Source organism: Acinonyx jubatus, chromosome A2 (genome assembly GCF_027475565.1).
Source record: "Acinonyx jubatus isolate Ajub_Pintada_27869175 chromosome A2, VMU_Ajub_asm_v1.0, whole genome shotgun sequence".
Classification (NCBI taxonomy): Eukaryota; Metazoa; Chordata; class Mammalia; order Carnivora; family Felidae; genus Acinonyx; species Acinonyx jubatus.
This window is the reverse complement of record NC_069383.1, coordinates 148,253,453-148,274,899: the sequence shown is the minus strand read 5'-3', so window position 1 is coordinate 148,274,899 and position 21,447 is coordinate 148,253,453. Positions and strand designations below refer to the sequence as shown.

The following is a 21,447-nucleotide window of genomic DNA, read 5'->3' as shown; positions in this document are numbered from 1 at the left end:
ATGTCCAGGGGCCAAGCAAAAACTATGGCCCGGGGCCGTTTAGGACGCTGACAGGCGCCTGGCGACCACCGACGTTGACTTTTGTGCACGGGACACTTTCCGCTCCCTGCCCCGCTCCCCCTCCACCCCGAGCCCCAGTTCCTAGCCCTTGACCCCAAGGGGGTCTCCACTGGAATCTGCATCCTAACACTTGGGAGGCTGGACACAGCCCCTCCCCTCCCCGTGGCCCTGGGCCCTCCCATGTCCCTCATTCTGCATTGGAGGACCAGGTGAGGTGGTGGGGACAGTGCCCAGAGCAGACCTGGGCACACAGTAGGTACTCAATAAATGCCAGTCCCTTCTGCAAGCCTAGCCCATCACCTCACCCACTGGGTTGATACCTCTATCCCTTCAGGCATCCTACCCGCCCCCCCCCCCCCACACACCCCTCCCAGCTCCGGGCAAGCCTGCTTCAGATGGCCTGGTCTGAGGATGGGAACTGGAAGCTCCCAGGCACACCAGGCCACCTCCTGGCTCAGGGGGAGTCTGTCTGGGCTTCATCCGTGTCTGCTCCAGACCATATGCTCACACAAGACACCTTGAGATGGGGCAATGGCTAACGGTGGCTCTGCCACCCACTGTGGAGCAGGGGTCTGGGCAGAGCCAGGGAAATCGAGAAGTCTGTTCCAGCTGCTATAACAAAACATCATAGATTTGGGGGCTTGTAAACAACAGTTCTGCCCACTGAGAAGTCCAAGATCAGGCTGCTGGCAGATTCTATGTCTGATGAGAGTTTCCTGGTTCATAGATGATTGTCCTTTCCCTTTGTTTTCACTTGGCAGAAGGGCTCAGGGACCTCTCTGGGGCCTCTTTTATAAGGGCACTAACCCCCATTCATGAGGGCTCCACCCTCAAGATCTAATCACCTCCCAAAGGCCCCACCTCCAAATACCATCACTTTGAGGTTAGAATTTCAACATATGAATTTTACGAGGACACAAGTGTTCAATCTATAGTGAGCATTTTTTTACCCAGGGTTTCTGACCTGCCTCCCACCTGCACCGGGCGTATCTAGTACATTATACTCAAGGCAGAAAACATGAAAGGTCACGCTAACGGGGCCCTGGAGCCAGGGCATACATCCTGTGCACCACACCACATGTTTCTCACCTGAGGACAGAGTGAGACCTGAGAGGGCAACCTGGGGTGTCCTCAGTGCAGTTCCCCAGGCCAGCGTGTGAGAGGAGGGAGGAGGGGGCTTGGCCACCACCTGGCCGGGAAGGGCTCCGGGCTCAGCACACAGGGCAGAAGCTGACTATCCCTGGTTAGAATGAGGAGCCCTCCCTGTCCTGCCACGCTGCCTCTGCCCCTCAGCAGCACGGCCTGAAGCTGGACACAGCCCAGGTCCCCCTTCCCCATGCACAACAGACACCACGTGCTCACCTCCACGTCACTGTCCAGCTGTCCTCTGACCCCCCACCCCATTCCACTCCCTGGGTGTCCAGCCTCTACCTCCCACAGACTTGTCTCTCTTCATAACCCAGTCCTTATCCCCAGCAAACTCCCAAGAGTTGTCCTTTCTTACCTCCTGTCACTTGTCTTTGGCTTTCCTGCTCTGACACCTCCCCCCAATTTCTTCTAGGTGCCTTTCCCCTGGCCTCATCCTCCCTGACATTTTCAGGATTGGGATCCCTGTGCTTGCTCATCCTCCCACACGTCACAGACAAACGCGTGAAACCTTCATGGTGGAGGATGGTGGCGGCTCCATGACCCACCCCGAGCTGTGCATGGATAGGAGGGGCTGGAGGCCAGGAACACCCAGTGGCTGGGAAATCACAGCCATGCATCTGACAGGCATATGCCCATGATGGGGGCAGAGGACACCAAGCCTGTGAAGCTGGGAAATGGTAACTTCCACAGCTGCCCAGGGAAATCAGCCCCTCCAAAGCAGAAATCAAACTCCCTGTGCCAAACATGAGGGTCTCAACAAGATTGAGTGTCCTCCATCAGCAAAACTAAAAGGCAACCAACAGAATGGGAGAAGATACTTGCAAATGGCATATCAGATAAAGGGTTAGTATCCGAAATCCATAAAGAACTTATCAAACTCCACACCCAAAAAACAAATAATCCAGTGAAGAAATGGGCAGAAGACATGAATAGACACTTCTCCAAAGAAGACATCCAGATGGCTGACACATGAAAAAATGCTCTACATCACTCATCATCAGGGAAATACAAATCAAAACCACAATGAGATACCACCTCACACCTTTCAGAATGGCTAACACTAACAACTCAGGCAACAACAGATGCTGGCAAGGATGCGGAGAGAGAGGATCTCTTTTGCATTGTTGGTGGGAATGCAAACTGGTGCAGCCACTCTGGAAAACAGGAGGGAGGTTCCTCAAAAAACTAAAAACAGAACCACCCTACGACCCAGAAATTACACTACTAGGTATTTACCCAAGGGATAGAGGTATGCTGTTTCGAAGGGACACATGCACCCTTATGTTTATAGCAGCACTATCAACAATAGCCAAAGTATGGAAAGAGCCCAGATGTCCATCGATGGATGAATGGATAAAGAAGATGTGGTATATATAGACAATGGAGTATTACTCGGCAATCAAAAAGAATGAAATCTTGCCATTTGCAACAATGTGGATGGAACTGGAGGGTATTATGCTAAGCAAAATTAGTCAGAGAAAGACAAATATCATATGACTTCATTCATATGTGGGTGGAATTTAAGATACAAAACAGATTATCATAAGGGAAGGGAAGCAAAAATTATATAAAAACAGGGAGAGGGACAAAACATGAGACTCAAATATAGAGAACAAACTGAGGGTTGCTGGAGGCATTGTGGGTGGGGGGATGGGCTAAATGGGCAAGAGGCATTAAGGAAGACACTTGTTGGGATGAGCACTGGGTGTTATACATAGGGGATGAAACACTGGCATCTACTCCTGAAATCATTATTGCACTATATGCTAACTAACTTGGATGTAAATTTAAAAATTTAAAAACTAAAAAGAAAAAAGATTGAGGGTCCTCCAATGACACTCTTGATCTCAGGGTCATGAGTTCAAGCCCCACCTTGGGTGTAGAGTTTACATTTAAAAAAAAAAAAAAGTGTACTCAACAAGATTGAGGGTCCTCCAGACAAGACACATGATGTGAGGACCCAGACCAGCTAGACTAGCTCAGCAAAAAAAAAATGCCAGGCACAGGTATGGGGTAGAAAGGCAGGGAAGCTGGGGCTGTTCTCAGAACCACCCCTCTGACAGCCTTTCTCCTCAGGCCTCCCCCACCCCCCCTTTCATTCCAGCAGGTGCCCTTCCGTGCTTAGAGGCAGGCCCTACCTCAAATTATGCCTCTTTCCCATGTGGTCTACACCTCATCGCAGGGCACCACCCCCCCACACCTGCTCCCCCCCGTTCCAGGCCAGTGGCACCACAGTGTCCTCCCCTATGACCTCACCCTCTCCCTCTGCATTCTGCCTTGCACTGCCTGCTGGTGTCCTGGACCACCTGACTGTCACCTTCCTCACCTTCCTCCCACAACTCCACTCTTGCCCCCTACCCACTGTGCTCACAGTGGCCCCTGCCCTGACCTCTCACCCAGCGCATTGGCCTCTGAGATTTCCTGCCCATCCGCCGCCATCCAGGCCCTGAGGACTCCCAGAACACCACCTCCAAAGACCTTCTGGGCCTCCACAGACAACTCACACCTGTATCCCCAGTTCCACCTGATCACCCAGGCTGGTGCTCAACTTCCCCCCCACTCTGCCACTCTCATCTCCAGAACATTCTTTTAAAAAAATTTTTTTTCAACGTTTATTTATTTTTGAGACAGAGAGAGACAGAGCATGAACAGGGGAGGGCAGAGACAGAGGGAGACACAGAATCTGAAACAGGCTGCAGGCTCTGAGCGGTCAGCACAGAGCCCAACGCGGGGCTCGAACTCACGGGCCATGAGATCATGACCTGAGCTGAAGTCCCGAAGTCGGACGCTCAACCGACCAAGCCACCCAGGCGCCCCTCAAGAACATTCTTTTACTCACCACTGACTCAGCTCTGGTCTCACCACCTCTCTCCATGCTTCCAGTCTTGATCTTCCTAAAGAACAAATCAGTAGCCCTCCCGACTCTAAACCCTGCAAGGGTTCCCCAAAATGCTTTTTTTTAAGTTTATTAATTTTGAGAAAGAAAGAGAGAGACAGAGAGAGAGAGAGAGAGAAAGCATGAGCGGGGAGGGGCAGAGAGAGGAAGAGAGAGAATACCAAGCAGGCTCTGCATTGTCAGCGCAGAGCCCAACTTGGGGCTCGATCCCACAACCATGGGATCACAACCTGAGTCAATATCAAGAGTCGGATGCTTAACCAACTGAGCTACCCAGGCACCTCTCTACCCATGGCTCTTAAGATAAAGTTCCAACTTCAGTCCCAGCAATAAATGGGGCTCTTCGTGCTTCCTGGCTCTGTAGACACCACACACATTTCCCACCCCTCCCTCAACCTTTATATTCCAGTTGAAATACCACCTCCTCCAGGAAGCCTCCCAAGATGTCAAGTCTGAGTTAGGGCTCCCCTCTGTGACGCCCCCAGCCCAACACAAACAACCCCCTGGGTCATATGGGTGTCTTCTGCTACTCTGGGGGCTCTATGAGGCTGGGCTAGTGTCTGTCTTCTGTATCCAGCACAAGGGCCATGCATGCACATAGTAGGTGCCAGATAATTGAAAAAGGAAAGACAAGATCCCCTTCAGCCCACTGACCTCTTTCCCCTGAGTCCCAGTCCTGAAATCACTCCCCCTGGGGGCGGGCTGCCTCAGTGCCCCCAGTCCTCGTTGCCACCCATAGGAGGGGCCTGTGGCAGCTGGCTGTCTTCTACTTTCCCCTCCAGTCCCGCCCTCCACCCTACCCTGTCCTGGGGCTCCCTTTTCCTGGGCTTCTTTCTAGGCTTGGCAAATAAAAGGCAAAGTGGGTGGTCAGGTGGGAGAGGAGAGTGCACGGGTGGGGCTGCTCCCCCCTACTCCTTCCCCAACCTCCTGCCTGCAGTCAATATGTGCCACCCCATAGCCACTCCTCTCTCCTCCTTCTCTTTCAGGGCCATAGTGCTCAGAAACGGAGACTTATCTAGAGGGCCACAGGAGTGAGTGACTTCAGAGATCCCTCTGGTGGACAGATTACAGGAACTGAAACTGGAGGTGTGGGGACCAGTACGTGGCTAAGGGATGGTCCCACACCAGGTTCCGGTAACCCTTCCCCACTTTGCCCCTGTAGGCCTGTGGACTGAAAGGTCTCCTGATGTTAGCCCCTGGTGCTGCCCCGACCTAAGTGGCCACTTGAACCTGTCTATAGCTCTGTAAATGGCCCCTGTATTGAGCGCTGACCTTAAATGCCCAGCCCCCAGTGTGTGGCCAACCTGTAGTGACAATTCTGCATGGGGAGCACCCAGTGATGCCCAGAAAGCCCAGTCCCTGACAGGGGGTGGGCGCAACCTGTCAGCCCAGGACTGAGACTCTGGGCCAGGAGAGGTGAGTGCTGTAAAAAAAAAAAAAAAAAAAAAAGACGGGCGGGGGGGGGGGGTGGTGCAGGCTCGCCTGGGTGTCTCAGTCGGTTAAGCGTCGGACTTTGGCTTAGGTCTTGATCTCACGGTTTGTGAGTTCGAGCCCCGCGTCAGGCTCTGCTGACAGCTCAGAGCTTGGAGTCTGCTTCCGATTCTGTCTCCCTCTCTCTTTTGCCCCTCCTCTGCTCTCTCTCTCTCTCTCTCTCTCACAAAAATAAACATTAAAAAATTAGAACAAAACAAAACAAAAATCATGGGCCCCAAATGACGTCCCTCAGACCAAGTTCCCAAACCAGGCCTTGATACCCGATCTTGCAGTTTCAACCTCTCCCAGAAATGTAGTCTTAACCGGTCAGTCAGGAATTTTTCAATCAGCGCCACTGAGTCGGCCTCTTGCTCCTCTCCCACCCCTCAAAGAAAGATGGGGTCGTCTGCATGATAAGACACCTTGCTTCACCCCCCAGAAAGAGGCCAGGTCTGGAACAATCCTTTTCTTTTGCTAATAACCTTCCTGCTCCCACCCTCCTTCTATAGAAACCTTCCATCTGGTCCCACTCCTCAGAGCTCCCCTCCACGGGTAAGATGATATGCTGCCCACTTCAGGAATCACTTAAGAAAGCCAATTAGATCTTTAAAATTTACTCAGTCGAATTTTTGTTAATTAGCAATGCTAAAGTAGAGGCCCCTGCCATTCCTCTTCACCCAGCACCTGGGCCCCTTTCTTCCACTTGAGAAGGCAGAAATGCCAGAGACTCACTGGCTCGCTGTCCTTCGCCCCAGGGCAAGGGCCTTTGTCCAGGCCCAGCCAATCAGACGTACCCTCCCAGGAGTTCGCTGGGGGGCTGGCTGCCACGTCTGGACAACAGAGAGCCTCCTTCGAGGCTCAGGGCTCGAAGTGTCTGGGCTACGGTGAGGATCCTGCGACGGTGGTGGTGGCTTGCTCAGCAGGCCAGAGCAGGACGGAGCTTTGGACTGGAAACAAGCTGTCCGGCTCTGAGTCTTGTCCTCCGGCCCCCTCGGTGGCTCTGGAAGCTACACAAGTTCCTTTTCACAAATTCTGTTTCTGATTAGGTCGGGCAGAGTCCGTTTCCTGCAAGTGATAGAGATGTTGTCACCAGGAATGGCAGAAGTTGCTGCGGGGAAATAGAGGTGGATCCGGACTGGACATTTGTCTGGTAGGAGCTGAAGGCAGTGGAAACCCAGCTAGGATGAAGGGAAAGGCTCTAGCGAACCTGGCAGCCTGAAGCCACCGCTGGGGGTGTGGTGTAATAAAAAATACGTGTTCTTAGTCCCTGCTTCCTGGCACCGGAGCTCCTAAAAATACTTGGATTTGCTGTCTTTCGTATGCTAATAAGACTCCCGGCCGGGGAAAGCCAAACCCTTTAGAAAGGTTCTGGATGGGGGCAGGTCACCATAAAGACCAAGCCATGAATAGAGGGTAGGAACTTTCAGCCCAAACCGGGGAGGTGGGGGTTGGAGATTCACTTCTATCAACCAGGGGCCAATGGTTTTTTTTTTTTTATAATCAACACCAGCAATATCAAATTTTCTTTCCTTTCAAATATAAAGTTTTAGGGGCGCCTGGGCGGCTCGGTTGGTTAAGCATCTCTTCATTTGGCTCTTGACTCTTGGTTTCAGCTCAGGTCATGATCTCGCAGTTTGTGAGTTCAAGCCCTGTGTCGGGCTCTGTGCTGACAGTGCAGAGCCAGCTCGGGATTTCTCTCTCTCTCTCTCTGCCCCTCCCCGGCTTGCTCTCTAAATAAATAAACAAACAAACATAAAATTTTTTTAAAATAAAGTTTTAAAGTCAAAACATTATTTTTAAAATTCTAATCCAAGTATTTTATGATCTATGTAACTTGGTTTCTAGGGTTTTTGAAGGTAAGGTCTCCCAGTACCCCACTTCTACACTTGTCCTTAAACTCGCAAAGGCCGGTGATTTAATTAATGGTGCTTCTGTAATGAAACCTCCGTAAAACCCCCTACATAGTGGAGTTTTGGGAATTTCCAGATTAGTGAACGCACTGATGTGCTAGGAAGGCAACAGCCCTGGTTATCCTGGAAACTCCACGCCACCCTCTCCCTCTCCCCAGTACCTCATTCTATACATCTCTTCCATTTGGTGGTTCCTGAATTGCATCTTTTTTAAATGTAAATAAAGTGTTTCCCTGAGTTCTAGGAGTCATTCCAGCAAGTTATTGAATTTGAGGAGGGGGCTTAGACCTGATTTATAGCCAGTTGATCAGAAGTTATGGGTGGCCCTCTTGGGACTTGGGACCAGCACCTGAAGTAGGGTCAGTCTTGTGGGACTGAGCCTTAACCTGTGGGGTCTGCACTAATTCAAGAGTTGGTGTCCAAATTGGATTGAATTGTTGGACACCTAGTTGGTGTGGGAGAATCAGAGAATTAGTTATTGGTGTGAAAAACCCCACAAAATTTAGTGTCCCAAGTGGCATCAGAAAACAAGACACCACAGGTAGCCCCTCAGGTGAGGAATCCATTGATACTCGGGCTTTGGAAGGCCAAGGGCTTCACCTTAAAACATGAAGGTCCTGAGAAATGCACTGACTGCTGCCAGGTGGTTACTTTTAACAGCATCTAAGCAGCTTAAAGAGAACAACAGGGTCAGATTCCCAGCTGCTGTGTGTCCAAGCACAAATGGAAAACTTTCTCCAGGTGCCTGGGGGGTGCTCAGTCGGTTAAGCATTCAAGTCATGATCTCATGGTTCATGAGTTCGAGCCCTGTGTCAGGTTCTCTGCTGTCAACACAGAGCCTGCTTCAAATCCTCCGTCTCCCTCTCTCTCTGCCCCACCCCTGCTCAGGCTCACGCGCACTCTCTCTCTCTCTCTCTCTCAAAAATAAATAAACATTTACATTAAAAAAATTTTTTTAAACTTTCTCTGCTTTGCAAAGGAGTCTCCTATCTCTTGCAGCCATGGGGCTGAGACAGCCCATTATCAAACCCATAGGCATATTCTATGGCTTCCAGGTGAAATGCTGAGGGAATTCACAGCCTCCCTAAATCTTTAATGTGAAAGCCAGGCACTGCTCAGGACAGAGCACCGAGAGTGTGCAGCAACACTGGGAAATACTTCGCAGGCCCACATCCACTGGCCTTCTTACCTTCCTTGACCCACGAGCATCACCTGACACAGTGGGCCACTCCCGGCTCCCCCACGCTCCCCACACTGCTCCTTCTCACACCGTCTGCTGGCTCTTCATGTCACGCTCGTAATGTGGGGTCCCTAGGGCTTGGTCCTCAGGTGCCATTTCTTCTCTATTTATATTCCCCTTGAGAGCTCATCCAGTGTCACGGCTCTAAGCACCGTCTACACACGGATGATGTCATTTCTTATCTCCAGCCCAGGCCTCAACTCCAGACTTCAAGATCCAACTCCTGTCACACCTCCACTTAGATCTCCAGCTGGCATTTAATCTGAATGCGCCTTCAGCTGAACTGCCCCATGTAGACTTCCATATGTCCACAGTGGTGACCCCACCCCTGGGCACCATATCTTTCTCATAGGCCTTCATCCACACCAGCAGCGAATCCTGGCTCTACCTTCACAATTTAGGCAGAATCCGACTACTTCTCAGCAGCCCCAATGCCAGCATCAAGGTCTCTCACCCGGATTGTCACAGTGGCTCCAGACAGGTCTCTTGACCTCCACTCTGCCCCACTGAAGTCTATTCTAGAGGCAGCAGCAGCCAGAGGGACCCTTTAAAAATGTTCATTGATGGGGCGCCTGGGTGGCCTCAGTCGGTTGAGCGTCTGACTTCAACTCAGGTCATGATCTCACAGTCTGTGAGTTCGAGCCCCGCGTCGGGCTCTGTGCTGACAGTTCAGAGCCTGGAGCCTGCTTCGGATTCTGTCTCCCTCTCTCTCTGCCCCTCCCTCACTCATGCTCTGTCTCTCTCTCTCTCTCAAAAATAAATAAACATTAAAAAAAAAATGTTCATCGGATCAAGTCACTTGGCTCAAAGGACTTCAAGGGCCTCCTATTTCCAAGGCCCCATATCACCTGTACCCCATGACCTCTGACCTGGCCTTCCTCTTCTTCACTCTGGCTTCTGTAGCCATCCACTCCACGGCTTCATCCAGGCCTTTTGGCCACCTTCTCAGTGAGGCCTTCTTACACGCCCTCCCACACCCTCCCCTCTGTCCCAGCGCCCTGGGAGGAATTACATCCTTATGTATTTCTGTACTGTGTCTCCCACAGCAGTTCTGTGACAGCAGGAGTTTGCCTGTCGGGCTTACTGCTCTGTCTCCACAGCTTAGCCCACAGTAGGCACTTCACCTGTTAACAAATTACACAGGATGAAGATCTATGAATGAACTCAGAGGAAACATTATCGTTTGCAAGGGGAAGCCAACTCTTCTCCTTCCCCTCTTCCCAAACTCCTCAATAACCCCAGTGCCTTAAACTAAAGATGCATTCCAGTGGGGTGCCGGGTGGGTTCAGTCGGTGGAGCATGTGACTCTTGATCTCAGGGTTGTGTGTTCGAACTCCAAATTGGGTACAGAGATTACTGAAAAATAAAATATTAAGGAAAAAATAATAAAATATTAAAAAAAAAAGATGGATTCCAGCATGTCTGGAGATGTTATTACAAAGTAAAACGCAGAGGGGAAGGCTTATGTATCAAAGGAACTGTAAGACTTTTGTTAAGTTACCTTGGTCACAATGTGGAGAATATGTGTGAGGAAAGATTGAGGTCCTAGACCCAGGAGATAAGAACCTAAGTTTAGATTGGGCTGAATTTATTGGTACAGGTACACTGGACAGAAATTTTGGATTCAGTGTGCTGGCTTATGCCACTAAGGCTTGTTCTGTGTGTCTATCCAGTTGGCTGGAAGACAGCAGAGTCTCCCTAAATGCAACAGAGATGTCCAAAGCCCCCTGGTATAATGTAGAAGAAAGAATCCAAAACCTTTGGAAGATTCATTCATTCACTGAAATCCAATGTTGGGCTGAGTTCATCAGACAACTCACTCAGAGATACTCCCTTTACCATCATTTAGAAGTTCACTGCCAAGGACATCATCTTTGAAAAGTGATGCTATTTCTATATAAGGTCACATTGTGAGGTACAAGGCTTAGGTCTTCAGTGTATGAATTGTTTTGTGGGGGGACACAATTCAACCTTTACTTAACAAGCACCGTAGTCACTGTCCTCCATGGGTCAGGGATTCTGACTGGAGACACCGTAATTGAGATGACTCCTTGATTTCAATGCAGATACCAGGACCCTGGGCACTGAGAGGCAAGTAGCAGCCTTGAGCTGCCAGAGGAGAGAGAGGTACAGAGACCATGACATGCAGGAGACTTAGTGGTCATCTGAAAGGCCTGGCCCGAAAGGATCTTTGCCAGGATCACCAGGCCCCTAGGACCAAAACCGACAGGGAGGCCCATAGAGTCCTCCTTGATGTGTGTAATAAAAGGACCAGAGGTCAGACCAACAGAGACCTGCCTGCAACAAAGAGGATTTTTTTTCTCCAACGTTCTAGGTAAAATCAGTTCATAAACTCAGGGGTCCCTGAAGGAAGTAGGGTGGGTGCCCTTTAATGAAGGAGTGCCCTGTGCAAATGTTACAGGTTCATGCTGGCACTTTCTTCACAGTCCTTCCCAAAGGGACTTGTGGCCATTAACTAGGGTGTGGCCGACATGAGTTCTAGTCTACCCCAAAGCCATGTTTCTTTTCTTTTCTTTTTCTTTCTTTTATTTTTGAGAGTGAGAGAGAGAAGGGGAGGGGCAGAGAAAGGGAGATAGAGAATCCCAAGCAGGTTCTGCGCTGTTGGCGAAGAGCCCGACTTGGGGCTTGATCTCACAAACTGTGAGATCATGACCTGAGCTGAAATCAAGAGTCGATGTTTAACCCACTGAGCCACGTAGGTGCCCCCATTTTCTTTTTTTTAAAGTAATCTCTATGCTCCATGTGGAGCTTGAACTCATGACCCCAAGGTCAAGAGCCATATGCTCCCCATCTTTCACTTTTAATAAATAGTTTTGTTCAGTGGTGCCAGATGGCTCAGTCAGTTAAGCATCTAACTCTTGATTTCAGTTTAGGTCATGATCTCACAATTTGTGAGATCAGGACCTACATGAGCTTTGCACTGACAGCACAGAGCCTGCTTGGGATTCTCTTTCTCTCCCTCTCTCTCTCTGCCCCTCCTCCACTCATGCTCTCTCTCTCCCTCTCAAAATAAATAAATAAATGAATGAATAAATTACTTAAAGAAAAAAGGTTTTGCTCAAACAACAATGTGCCCAGCCCCACACATGATTGGTTTAAGCCATACATGCCAACACTCCCCTTTGCTGATGATAATTGTATTTTAATTTATTAATATATAGTATATGATTATTATATTATAAATATAATTCAAATATTGCTGAAACCTATATCTTTGCAACATTTCTTTCTATCCAAATACGCTTGATCTTAACATCCAATCATGGTCATTGTTTTCTAGCAATCCAAAATGCTACAAAATTTCTCAACATGACAATATATAATTGCTCTTTCTAGGTTGTGGTAGAACACTGGACCCGAAGAAAAATTCTCATAGTGTTAAATCTCATTCCTTCTGCTGTTGCTTTGTTGCTAAAAATCTTTAACACCTTCTTCCAGAAGTGCTGAGGCCTCTCAGGTCAGGTGTCCACCCAGGAACTCAGTGCCCAGAGACAGGGTGAGGACCATCAAGCTGTCTCCTAATTTCACCTACCAGGAGGACCGTTGCAGCTGGAATCCCTCTGAACTCGGGGATGATGCCCAGGGGGTTTTGTCATCCATCATGACACAGCTGGGTAAGGCACAGCCACAGCCACTGGCAACACCAAACCACTCAGAAACAGCCCAGCCACAGCCACCTCCAACCTGACACACCGAGAGAGGTGCAGATGGGCACCCAGCCATGTCCAGCCCCATCATGTCCAGTGAAGAGCAGCCCTGCCCTCCCAACAGCCCAGCCCCAGGGCGAGAGGTATGGAAAGTCCAGTGATTTTCTGGGGCACAAGAAAGGGAAAACCCTGCCCCTCATCTCATCTTCCCCAATCCAGAGGTAGGTGACAAAGAAAACACAACAGAACTAGCCAACACGCCCCCACCCACAGCCTCATGCAGACCTTCCGTCCATCCTCCATCCAGCCCCTGGTTCCCCTCTCCAGGGATGCCGACATTTGAGATCCATAATTTCCCCTCATTGGTGCTCTGCTCCAAATGCTCCCTCACACATCTGCTTCCTGCTCAGGGATGAGCACCCAGAACCCTAGGTTGGCCCAGAGAAAACTCGGCCCTGTCCCTGCCCATGTGCACCAGGCCCAGGGCACACTCCAGGGCAAGACAGTTTCCTCTCCAGAGAGGGGTAGGCATGGAGGTGGGAGCTGGACCAAGGACCCCAACACAGACCTACGAGAGACTACAACATGGGAGTGTGCAGAGCCAGCCGGAAATACCTCACAAATGGAGAGATGGTCACAAGATACAACCTTAGATTCTTATATATTTTATTTTTTTTTAAAGTAAGCTCTAGGCCCAACATGGGGCTCGAACTCACGGCCCCGAGATACAGCTGCACACTCTACCAACTGAGCCAGTCAGGTGCCCAATTTTTTTAGAAAAAGTATTTATTGCAAAGAATGCTAGACACAGTGTAATGTGTGGCTGAGATCCAACAACCTCCATTCTGAAAAGAACGGGAAAGTGTCTTCAACACAAGCACATCCACCATCATGGATAGAACCAGTGGCCAACCCAGTGGGTTGCTGACCATGCAGAGACCACTCCAGGGCAGAGGCAGAGAGGAAAGGCCCCAACCCACACCATGCCCCCAGGCTTCCTTCTGCCTTATCCCAGGCCCTGTGACACTTTGGGCCTGGCAGCTCCTGACTGCCCTTTGGGCATAGAGAAAAGGCCTCGCTGGTCATGCCTCAGCCAGTTCGAGGTCCTGGCGAAGTGGGGACATCCAGACGTAGGTGCCACCAACAAAAGAGACCCATTATGGCCAAAAAGGGAGTGTGTCCAAGTGACCGAGTCACCCAAGACTCTGGGGACACAGAAACAAAGGCTGTGGTCCTCATGTCCCAAAGGCAGTGGCATGGTCCCCTGGTCCTGAGTCTAGGGCTTGGGGCTCTGGCAGGAGGTAAGTCCAGAAGATCTTGCCCCAGCCCTCCACCGTGTCTGTCCACAGCCACTGCAGCACCCAAGGCTGACAGACCACCAGCTGGGGCAGGGACATGAACTTCCCTCAGGGACAGGTGGCACCTGCAGGCTGCAAAGCCCCGGAAGGCTGGGAAAGGTGGGTTGTTCTGCCAAGGAAGGTTCCGGGTACAAGGTGGGCTCGGGATCCTGGGTCCTGTGGACGGTGGGGCGTCCGACTATAGGTCCAGACACCTCCTCACCCAGCCTTGCGACTTGCTGGACAGGTCTCCTGCTCAGCTATAAAATGGAGCCCAAACCCACTGCCCAGCCTGCCTCTCTGGGCTCAAAAGAACTCAGGGGCGTGACAGATGGTAGCCTTCTGAGGTCGTTTTCTGCCATGCTCCCATACATGTGAATCAAAAGCTACGATATGGCTGAGCAAATCCTCCCCTGGACAGGGTGCCTCAGGAGTCCGCCCTTTCCCCGGCTCAGTCCCACGGGCAGAGGTCAATGAATGCCAGGACAGGCTTTTTTTTCTCTGAATCGTTCACAGCAAATGCATGTCTCGGCCACCGGGGTACACTCCCGTGTGGACACAGGCGGCAACAGGCAAGAGGTAGCCTAGCAGGCAGGGCCAGGAGGGGAGGGGGACAGCAGCCCCTCCCTCAAGCACCTGGGTGTACACTGGGAAGAACTCACACAACCACCCTGTCTTTACGTGCTTTCACTGTGCAGCAGGTGGGCAGGGGTGGCCTTGGCCATCAGCTCTCGCCAATGTTCCAGTGTGTGCGCAATTGAGAAGCGGTGACCACAAAGGCTGTGTTCCCTGCGTGTTCTGTACATCATGTCGTGGTGAAGTGAGCACACTGCTCATACAAGTGGCCTGGCCAGTGGAGGTACCTGCCTTGGTGGCTCTACGGGTCCTGGCAGGGCAGGATGGGAAGGGCTCTTTCTCACCCAAGGCAGTGGAGCTCAGGCTGCCATGAAGACCTTGCCTCAGGCTCAGGAAGTGGCCACAGAGGAGACGGCGGAGCCCCTGCAGGGGGCCCCCCCGGTCCACCTCAGACAGCTCGGCCGTGGTGGGATCATCACAGCAAGTGCTTTCTGTTCACATGTTTAGGGTTTTACACTTCACAAAGCCAACCGACCGGTGAGAGGACACCTCACAGCTGCAACAGAAGGACCGGGTTGCTAGGAAACCTCTCACCAGCCCAGGGCAGACGCAGTCTGGCCAAATGATTCTTAGCAGCAGGTCAGGCACCACGTATAACCCTGTCACCATTAACAAGGAAGCAGGTGGGCTGGTGCGGGGGCTCTGGGTGCCACCAACCAGGTGTGGCGTTGAGGATGATCCAGCATAGAAACTGTCACATGGAGCAGGGGCCTGTAATGATCTCATCTGCAGAGATCAGTACCTGCCTGGGGGTCGCAGTGGATGAGACATGGTCACTGGTGAGCAGGGACCGTGACGAGGGCTTCCTCTGGAGGCCTCGAGATATCTACATTCTGCAAAACAAACAACACAGAAGATTCACGCTGTGGTGAGAATAGACAGACACCCACTGTCCTGCTGCCTACTTTCCTCATCACTGTGCACCTCTGGGTTCACATACTCACCCCCCAGGAGTCCTGGCTGCAGGACTCCGTTCCCCAAATTTCCCTAAGAGCAAGGGCCCAAAAGCCTCTCAACATATGGTGGGCGGACGAACACAAGGGTTCAAAGGCAGGGGTGGAAGATGCCCCCAGTTCCTGCTTGCTCCTTGCACACAGGCTGGGCATCACCCAAAGTAAGGCTATCTCCACCTCCTGCCCCAGGCCTGAGTCAACCAGGAGGAAACAGCTGGCTTGCATCCTCGCCAGTGGGGGGCAGGGAAGGGAACCGGCTCCTGGGGGCGACCTCCTCCTGCCTCGAAGTGTCGGTGGACAGGTGTCAGATGTAGCCCCAGCAGCTTGTGGACATCTCGTAGTCTGTGGCGTGCTTTGTCCTCTCAGACCTGGGGTGGGGCACTCTGGACCTCCTGAAGCCCTCGGCTACAGATGGGCCCTGTCAAACCACAAAGTCCACTTCCTTCCACAGCTTGCTGAGCTGTGGCCTAAGGGATTGAGAGCCTGACACCTTCCTCAGCTCCCTGAGATGGTCCTACGGGACCCCCAAATCCTGGTGGCCCATCTTCTTGATTGGGGGCCCTTGCAACCATCACCTGCTGAAGCAGGTCACGTTGGGCCACAGCCCCATGTGATGTGATGTGCCCGGATCTGCAGGGAGGAAGACACTGCCCCCACGGGCACACCTGTGCGTGCCCTGAACCAGCCACTAGAATTGGAGGGGCAGGTGCAATTCTCATGGTGGGTGGGGCAGGCTTCCCGAGGGCCCCCTTTCCCATCACATTCCCAAGAATGGGCTAGGACCCAGGGATCCCGCCACCTGAAAGGAAACCAGCCAGGAACCTATGGCCAGCAGAAGTTTGTCTCTCAGAAGCCACCACGCAGAGGTGGGCAAGGTGGCTGCCACCTACCCCATGGTCATGCCGGCTCCTGTCCCGTTGATGCGGGCATCAGCCCCCAATGACTGCTGGCTCCAGGGGCTTCTCTTACCATCACCAACCATCACCCTGTCAGTCAGTACTGGGGCCCAGTGCCTTCTGGGCTTTCTTCCGCACAAAGGGTGCCTGTTAGGACATGCCTTCTCCTGTGACCTGTGGGTGCCAGGCTAGGCCTGGGGCAGACTCTCAGGACAAATAGAGAAGTGGCCTACACGGTAGATGGTCCCAGTGATGGGCAGCAGTCTTAAGAACATGCACATATCTCTGCCAGTGGGGTTCAAGGTCAAGGGGTGGCAGGTGAGCAGCCCAAGGCTTGCACCTTTGATAGGGACCCAGAGCCCCCCATGCTCCACTGTAGGTGGCAGTAGGCACAACAGAGGCCCCAGAGGCCTTCTTGCTGCAGTAGACCTTGTGAATGAGGTCCAGAAGGGCAACTCCGGCCCTTGGCCTCAGTGAAAGAGAGACCTCACGTGGACATAGAAAGTGGTTCTGGGCAAAACTTTGAGGAGCTTCTATCTTAAACAAGGCACTGGGGGAACACAGGATAGTGAACTGCTCTTCTGCATGACAGTCTCTGTCCAGTGCCAACACCCTCTCAGTACCTGCACGGCCCTTTCTGCAACAAAGCACAATACCACTTTAATTGTTAAAGGTGTGCTCAAGTTGGAAAAGATGCTCATGAGGCCTGAGCTTGTAGGGGAACATGGAAGGATCCCCACATGCCCCCTAGTAGGGCCTCTTGCTTCTTTCCCAGCTGGGATCCCCCACCCCCTGGCTCAGACCGCTATGGTAGGGCTGCTGGGAAGAAGCCACCACACCCAGACTCAGGCACTGCCTAGCCTGGGGACCCAGCTCCAGGGATTTCTCCACCCCCAGGCCAGCATCCTCGGGAAGGCCTAGCCCAGAGCCATGACCTCGCCCTGGTGATAAGACAGCAGCTTTGGCAGAGAACTCCAGCTCACTCTGGCAGGCACCCCAGTTGGCTCTGGGCCTTAAAGATGCTGTGCCTGGATACCCCCAGGAATGTGCTCGCCCCCACAGCAGTGACCCCGTTGCTACCTGAGGCCTGTCCCGGTGCGTATTCACAGCCATCACGTTCAGGAATATCGACTCCACTTTACAACCTGCCAAAGGGAAGATGGAAATCCATTTCCCCTCCTGGAAGGCCGCTGGAGCCACAGAGGGTAGAAACGTCTCTCAGGTCGAGGCCTGGGGTATGATAGACTAGACAGCCATCCTCTGCCTCGTCCTGGTTCTCTCACCTTAGGCAGCTCTGCAGAGCATGTGAGGAAGGATGAGGTACCCAGTCAGGCCCACATTTATCACGTGCCACAGCGCAGCCTTGGTGAGGAGCCCAAACACCCAGGCAGGGCTACACCGAGGACCCAAGCTGCCCACTGGCGGGGCGGAGGGCAGTCTGAGTGGCGGGCCTGAGCTCGGCATGGAGTCATTCTGTGAGTCTTCAGAGCCGCCAAACCACTTACAGCCCAAGCACACTACAAACACAAGCCCGATAGGCCAGGTGTTCAATGCAATGGGGGACGAGGGGATGAGCACACACGGGAATGACATCAGCTGCCACTAGGCTTTACGGTCATTCTCCGGAGGACACGACCACCTGAGGGGTGCCTCATGGCCTGTGTTGAAAGTGAGGAGCTGAGACCCAGGAGCTCAGGCCCTGCACCCAGAATATTTTAAGGCCCAGGTCCTAGAGGCTTTGGGGCTTTACAGGGGTTTCAGAAAAACCAGTAGAAAAGCCCCTCATGTGGGTGGGTGATGGTTGAGGATCACTGGAAAGGCACCAGTGGCCACAGAAGTTAAAAACAAACAAACAAACAAACAGAAAATAAAAAAACAACAACTAAAAATTATAAATTGGGAGGGGTGCCTCTCTGACTGGCTCAGTTGGTAGAGCATGTGACTCTTGATCTCGGGGTTGTGAGTTTGAGCCCCACACTGGGTATAGAGCTTCCTTAAAAAAAAAAAAAAAGGTAAGTTGGGAAAGGTAGTGGAGTGGGCAGAGGAAGAATGAGTCCCTAAAGGAATTTTCAAGGGATCTGCAGCAAAATCGTGGAACCCTGTGGAAAGCCAGCATCTGGCAACCAGGTCAGTGTGCAAGAAGCTTCCTTACCGTACGCCACAGGGGTCAGCTTCAGGACGGTGTGCAGTGGACACTTGAGGTAGGGCAGCTGTTCTGTGGACACAGATGGGGAGGGCTGGCATGCCAGGGACGCCCACATGACAGTCCCACTGTCTCTCTCACATACACACATCCCACCTCCCTGGGGGCCCAGCCCGCACCTGCGGCCTTATCCAGGAAGTAGGCCAGGAGGCAGCGCATCACAGCCTGGTGGCAGATGACCAGCACATTCTCTTGCCTCTCCAGCTCCATGATGACAGGCTCGAGCCGCTGGACCAGGTCCTCGTAAGACTGCAAGTGCAAGTGGGAAGGGTCCCTCAGGCCCTGCTCCAGGGGTAAGTGATGGAGACATCCTGGGTACCTGCTACCTCCTCGCTCCTAGGATGCTCACCATTCTGGGAGGTTGCAGCCTGGTATCCTCTAGCCTGGCCCCTGGGGACCCTCTAGGACAGTGAGATGTCCAGTTTGAGAGGGGAGCTGGGAGGGGAGAAAGATGGGCAGCCTGGGAAAGGGATTGCGTCCTCCACCCCAGGCCAGGTCCCCGGAGGACTAGAGGGCAGGGCTGGGCCTCAGGCTGCCATCCTAAGGGGCCACCTCTGTGCTCACCTACAGGGCCCTTGGCTGAACCCTCCACTGCTGGAACTCACATGCTGGCAACTGAGGACTGGTAGGAGGCACTGTGCCCTTCCAGCCCACAGTAGATGGAGTGCACAGAAAGAGCTGTGGGGGCAGGGGCAATAAAGGCTCCCAAAACTTCCTGGAACAAGACCTGTCTGCATGCCTAAGGGGCCAGGAACAATGATCCTGGCAGTCTCCCTGCCCTGTGCCTCCCCTGGGTGCTGGGAGGTAGCTGACAAGGGACACCTTAGACCAATCCCTCAGCCATGAGGTTTAGAGATTTCCACCAGGAGACGGAGTCCTCTTTGCACACAACCAGCAAAACAAATGTCTCCAGCTGGGAGCTGAATGTGCCTCCACGCTCTGACTGAGAGCAATGCCTTGTAGCTCTGGAGGAATCCTAGATCAGTCCTTTTGGTAACTGCTATTTTCCTGTATTCTCAAGTCTAAACAGCCAGCTGCTTTACTCCTTTTTACTGTTATCTGGGTTAGTTTTAAATCTGAGCTCTGCCTCATAGTACAACAGGAAAAAAGTAATGCTACCCAGAGCTGTGCTTTTCCCGAAGACAGTGGGCCCAGAGTCTGGACTCTGGGGTGGGGATGGGGACTTCCGCATGTGTACGTGTAAGTGTGCATACACTTGTGTGTCTGTAGTGGTATCTTTATTTGGCCACCGCCCTAGGCCACCTCCTGGAAGTAGGAGATACTGGAGTCAAAGGCCACCTATTTCTGACCTGGGGCCTGGGCTGAAGCAGGAGCCAGCCTGAGGGAAGGAGACAAGAGCACATGGCTTGTAGTGGTCACAACTCAACTGGGGAAGGTCTCCCTATGTCTGCATTCGGGGGCCTGTGTCTGGAGTCACAGGGAGGACACAATCCCTGTGATACCCCGGGGAAGGGAAAAAGGCAAAGGTAGGGAACACTGGGAAGCAGGGATCCAGAGTCTCAGAGGTGGGAGTCCCGTGCAGCACTGTCCATCCACTGTCCAAGGCGGGCAGGGACTGCGTGGCCTGGACCCCATGGCTGGGAGGTGATGGAGATGACATGCACACCCAGCCTGGCCAAACTCTGAGGTCAGACACCACCTACCGCCCACACAGCCTCCACAGAGCACCCCCCAGTGGTCCTGGGGCAGACGGCAGGTGGCTAAGCCCCCAAATCCCACCTACCTCCCCCTTGGGGTACCGGTACCGGTACTTGTCCTGGTCCCGCAGGGCAAACTCCAGTGGATAATGATCCTGAATTTCCTCGTAAGTCATTTCCTCACAGACGCCCTAGGGAGACATCGCGGTCATCACACCTCCCATGCCAGGCCCGGGGATCAGCCCTGTGTCGGGGGGAGGGCAGGCAGAGGGGATCAGGTTTACAGGGTATTTCCTGGGTCATGGGGGCCCTCCCAGCCCGGAACTTAGAATGCATCTGGGAAGACTAGGTCCGTGGGACCACTGAGCAAAGGGGGCAGCTTCTGGTTTGTAAAGAGCTACCAGGACAGTCTTTTCCATCCATCCAGTTTATGCCATAAAAATAAATACAGAGGGATGCTTAGGTGGCTCAGTCAGCTGAGCGTCAGACTTCGGCTCAGGCCATGATCTCATGGCTAGTGAGTTCAAGCCCCACGTCAGGCTCTGTGCTGACAGCTCAGAGCCTGGAGCCTGCTTCAGATTCTGTGTCTCTGTCTCTCTCTGTCCCTCCCCAACTCATGTTCTGTCTCTGTCTCTGTCTCTTTCAAAAATAAATAAACATTAAAATAAATTAAAATAAAAAAATAAACATTGAAATCAAATAAATAAATAACACAGAATGTTAACTATGTGTCTTTTTTTGTGTCTTTTGTTTTCTGTGCTATAGAAATACTCTAAGTATGGATTGTTGTACAAGTTATAAAGCAAGATTTCACTTGTGTCTCTTCAGGATACACACACACTCAACGTAGCATAGATTACCTTATACAAATGCTATTTTTCTTTTAATGTTTATTTTTGAGAGAGAGAGAGACAGAGTGTGAGTGGGGGAGGGGCAGAGAGTGAAGGAAACAGAATCCAAAGCAGGCTCCAGGCTCCAAGCTGTTAGCACACAGCCTGACATGGGGCTAACCGTGAGATCATGACCTGAGCTGAAGTCAGACGCATAACTGACTGAGCCACCCAGGCACCCCTACAAATGCTATTTTTTAAAAATCCATCAAAGAAGAACACTGGTTGAGAACACCAAAGTGTTAAGGGTACTGAGAGAGGAAGTAATAAAATGCCCTAATAAAAAGCTACTGAGGGGCGCCTGAGTGGCTTAGTCAGTTGAGTGTCCAACTTCAGCTCAGGTCATGATCTCATAGTTCATGGGTTCGAGACTCGAGATGGGCTCTGTGCTGACCACTTGGGGCCTGGAGCCTGCTTCAGATTCTGTGTCTCCTCTCTGCCCCTCCCCTCACTTGTACTCTTTCTCTCTCTCAAAAAT

The 21,447-nt window shown here is 52.1% G+C and overlaps 1 protein-coding gene across 13 annotated transcripts in view; it reads right to left on the bottom strand.

Moving 5' to 3' along the window:
• Nucleotides 1-13,045: 13,045 nt before the first annotated feature.
• The window catches only part of PFKFB4 (6-phosphofructo-2-kinase/fructose-2,6-biphosphatase 4), a 34,496-nt gene continuing 26,094 nt past the window's right edge, over nt 13,046-21,447 (bottom strand). For 6 of the 13 annotated variants that reach the window (XM_053219423.1, XM_053219428.1, XM_053219424.1 and 3 more), the window contains 4 exons: nt 20,166-20,270; nt 18,541-18,670; nt 18,371-18,433; nt 13,046-17,363 (listed from right to left, as the gene is read on the bottom strand). In XM_053219423.1, the coding sequence (XP_053075398.1) occupies nt 16,966-17,363; nt 18,371-18,433; nt 18,541-18,670; nt 20,166-20,270 (696 nt within the window). In that variant the 3' untranslated portion in view covers nt 13,046-16,965. The remainder of the gene's footprint in view (nt 17,364-18,370; nt 18,434-18,540; nt 18,671-20,165; nt 20,271-21,447) is intronic. The other 7 variants (XM_015077020.3, XM_027038653.2, XM_053219429.1 and 4 more) reach the window with 6 other exon arrangements.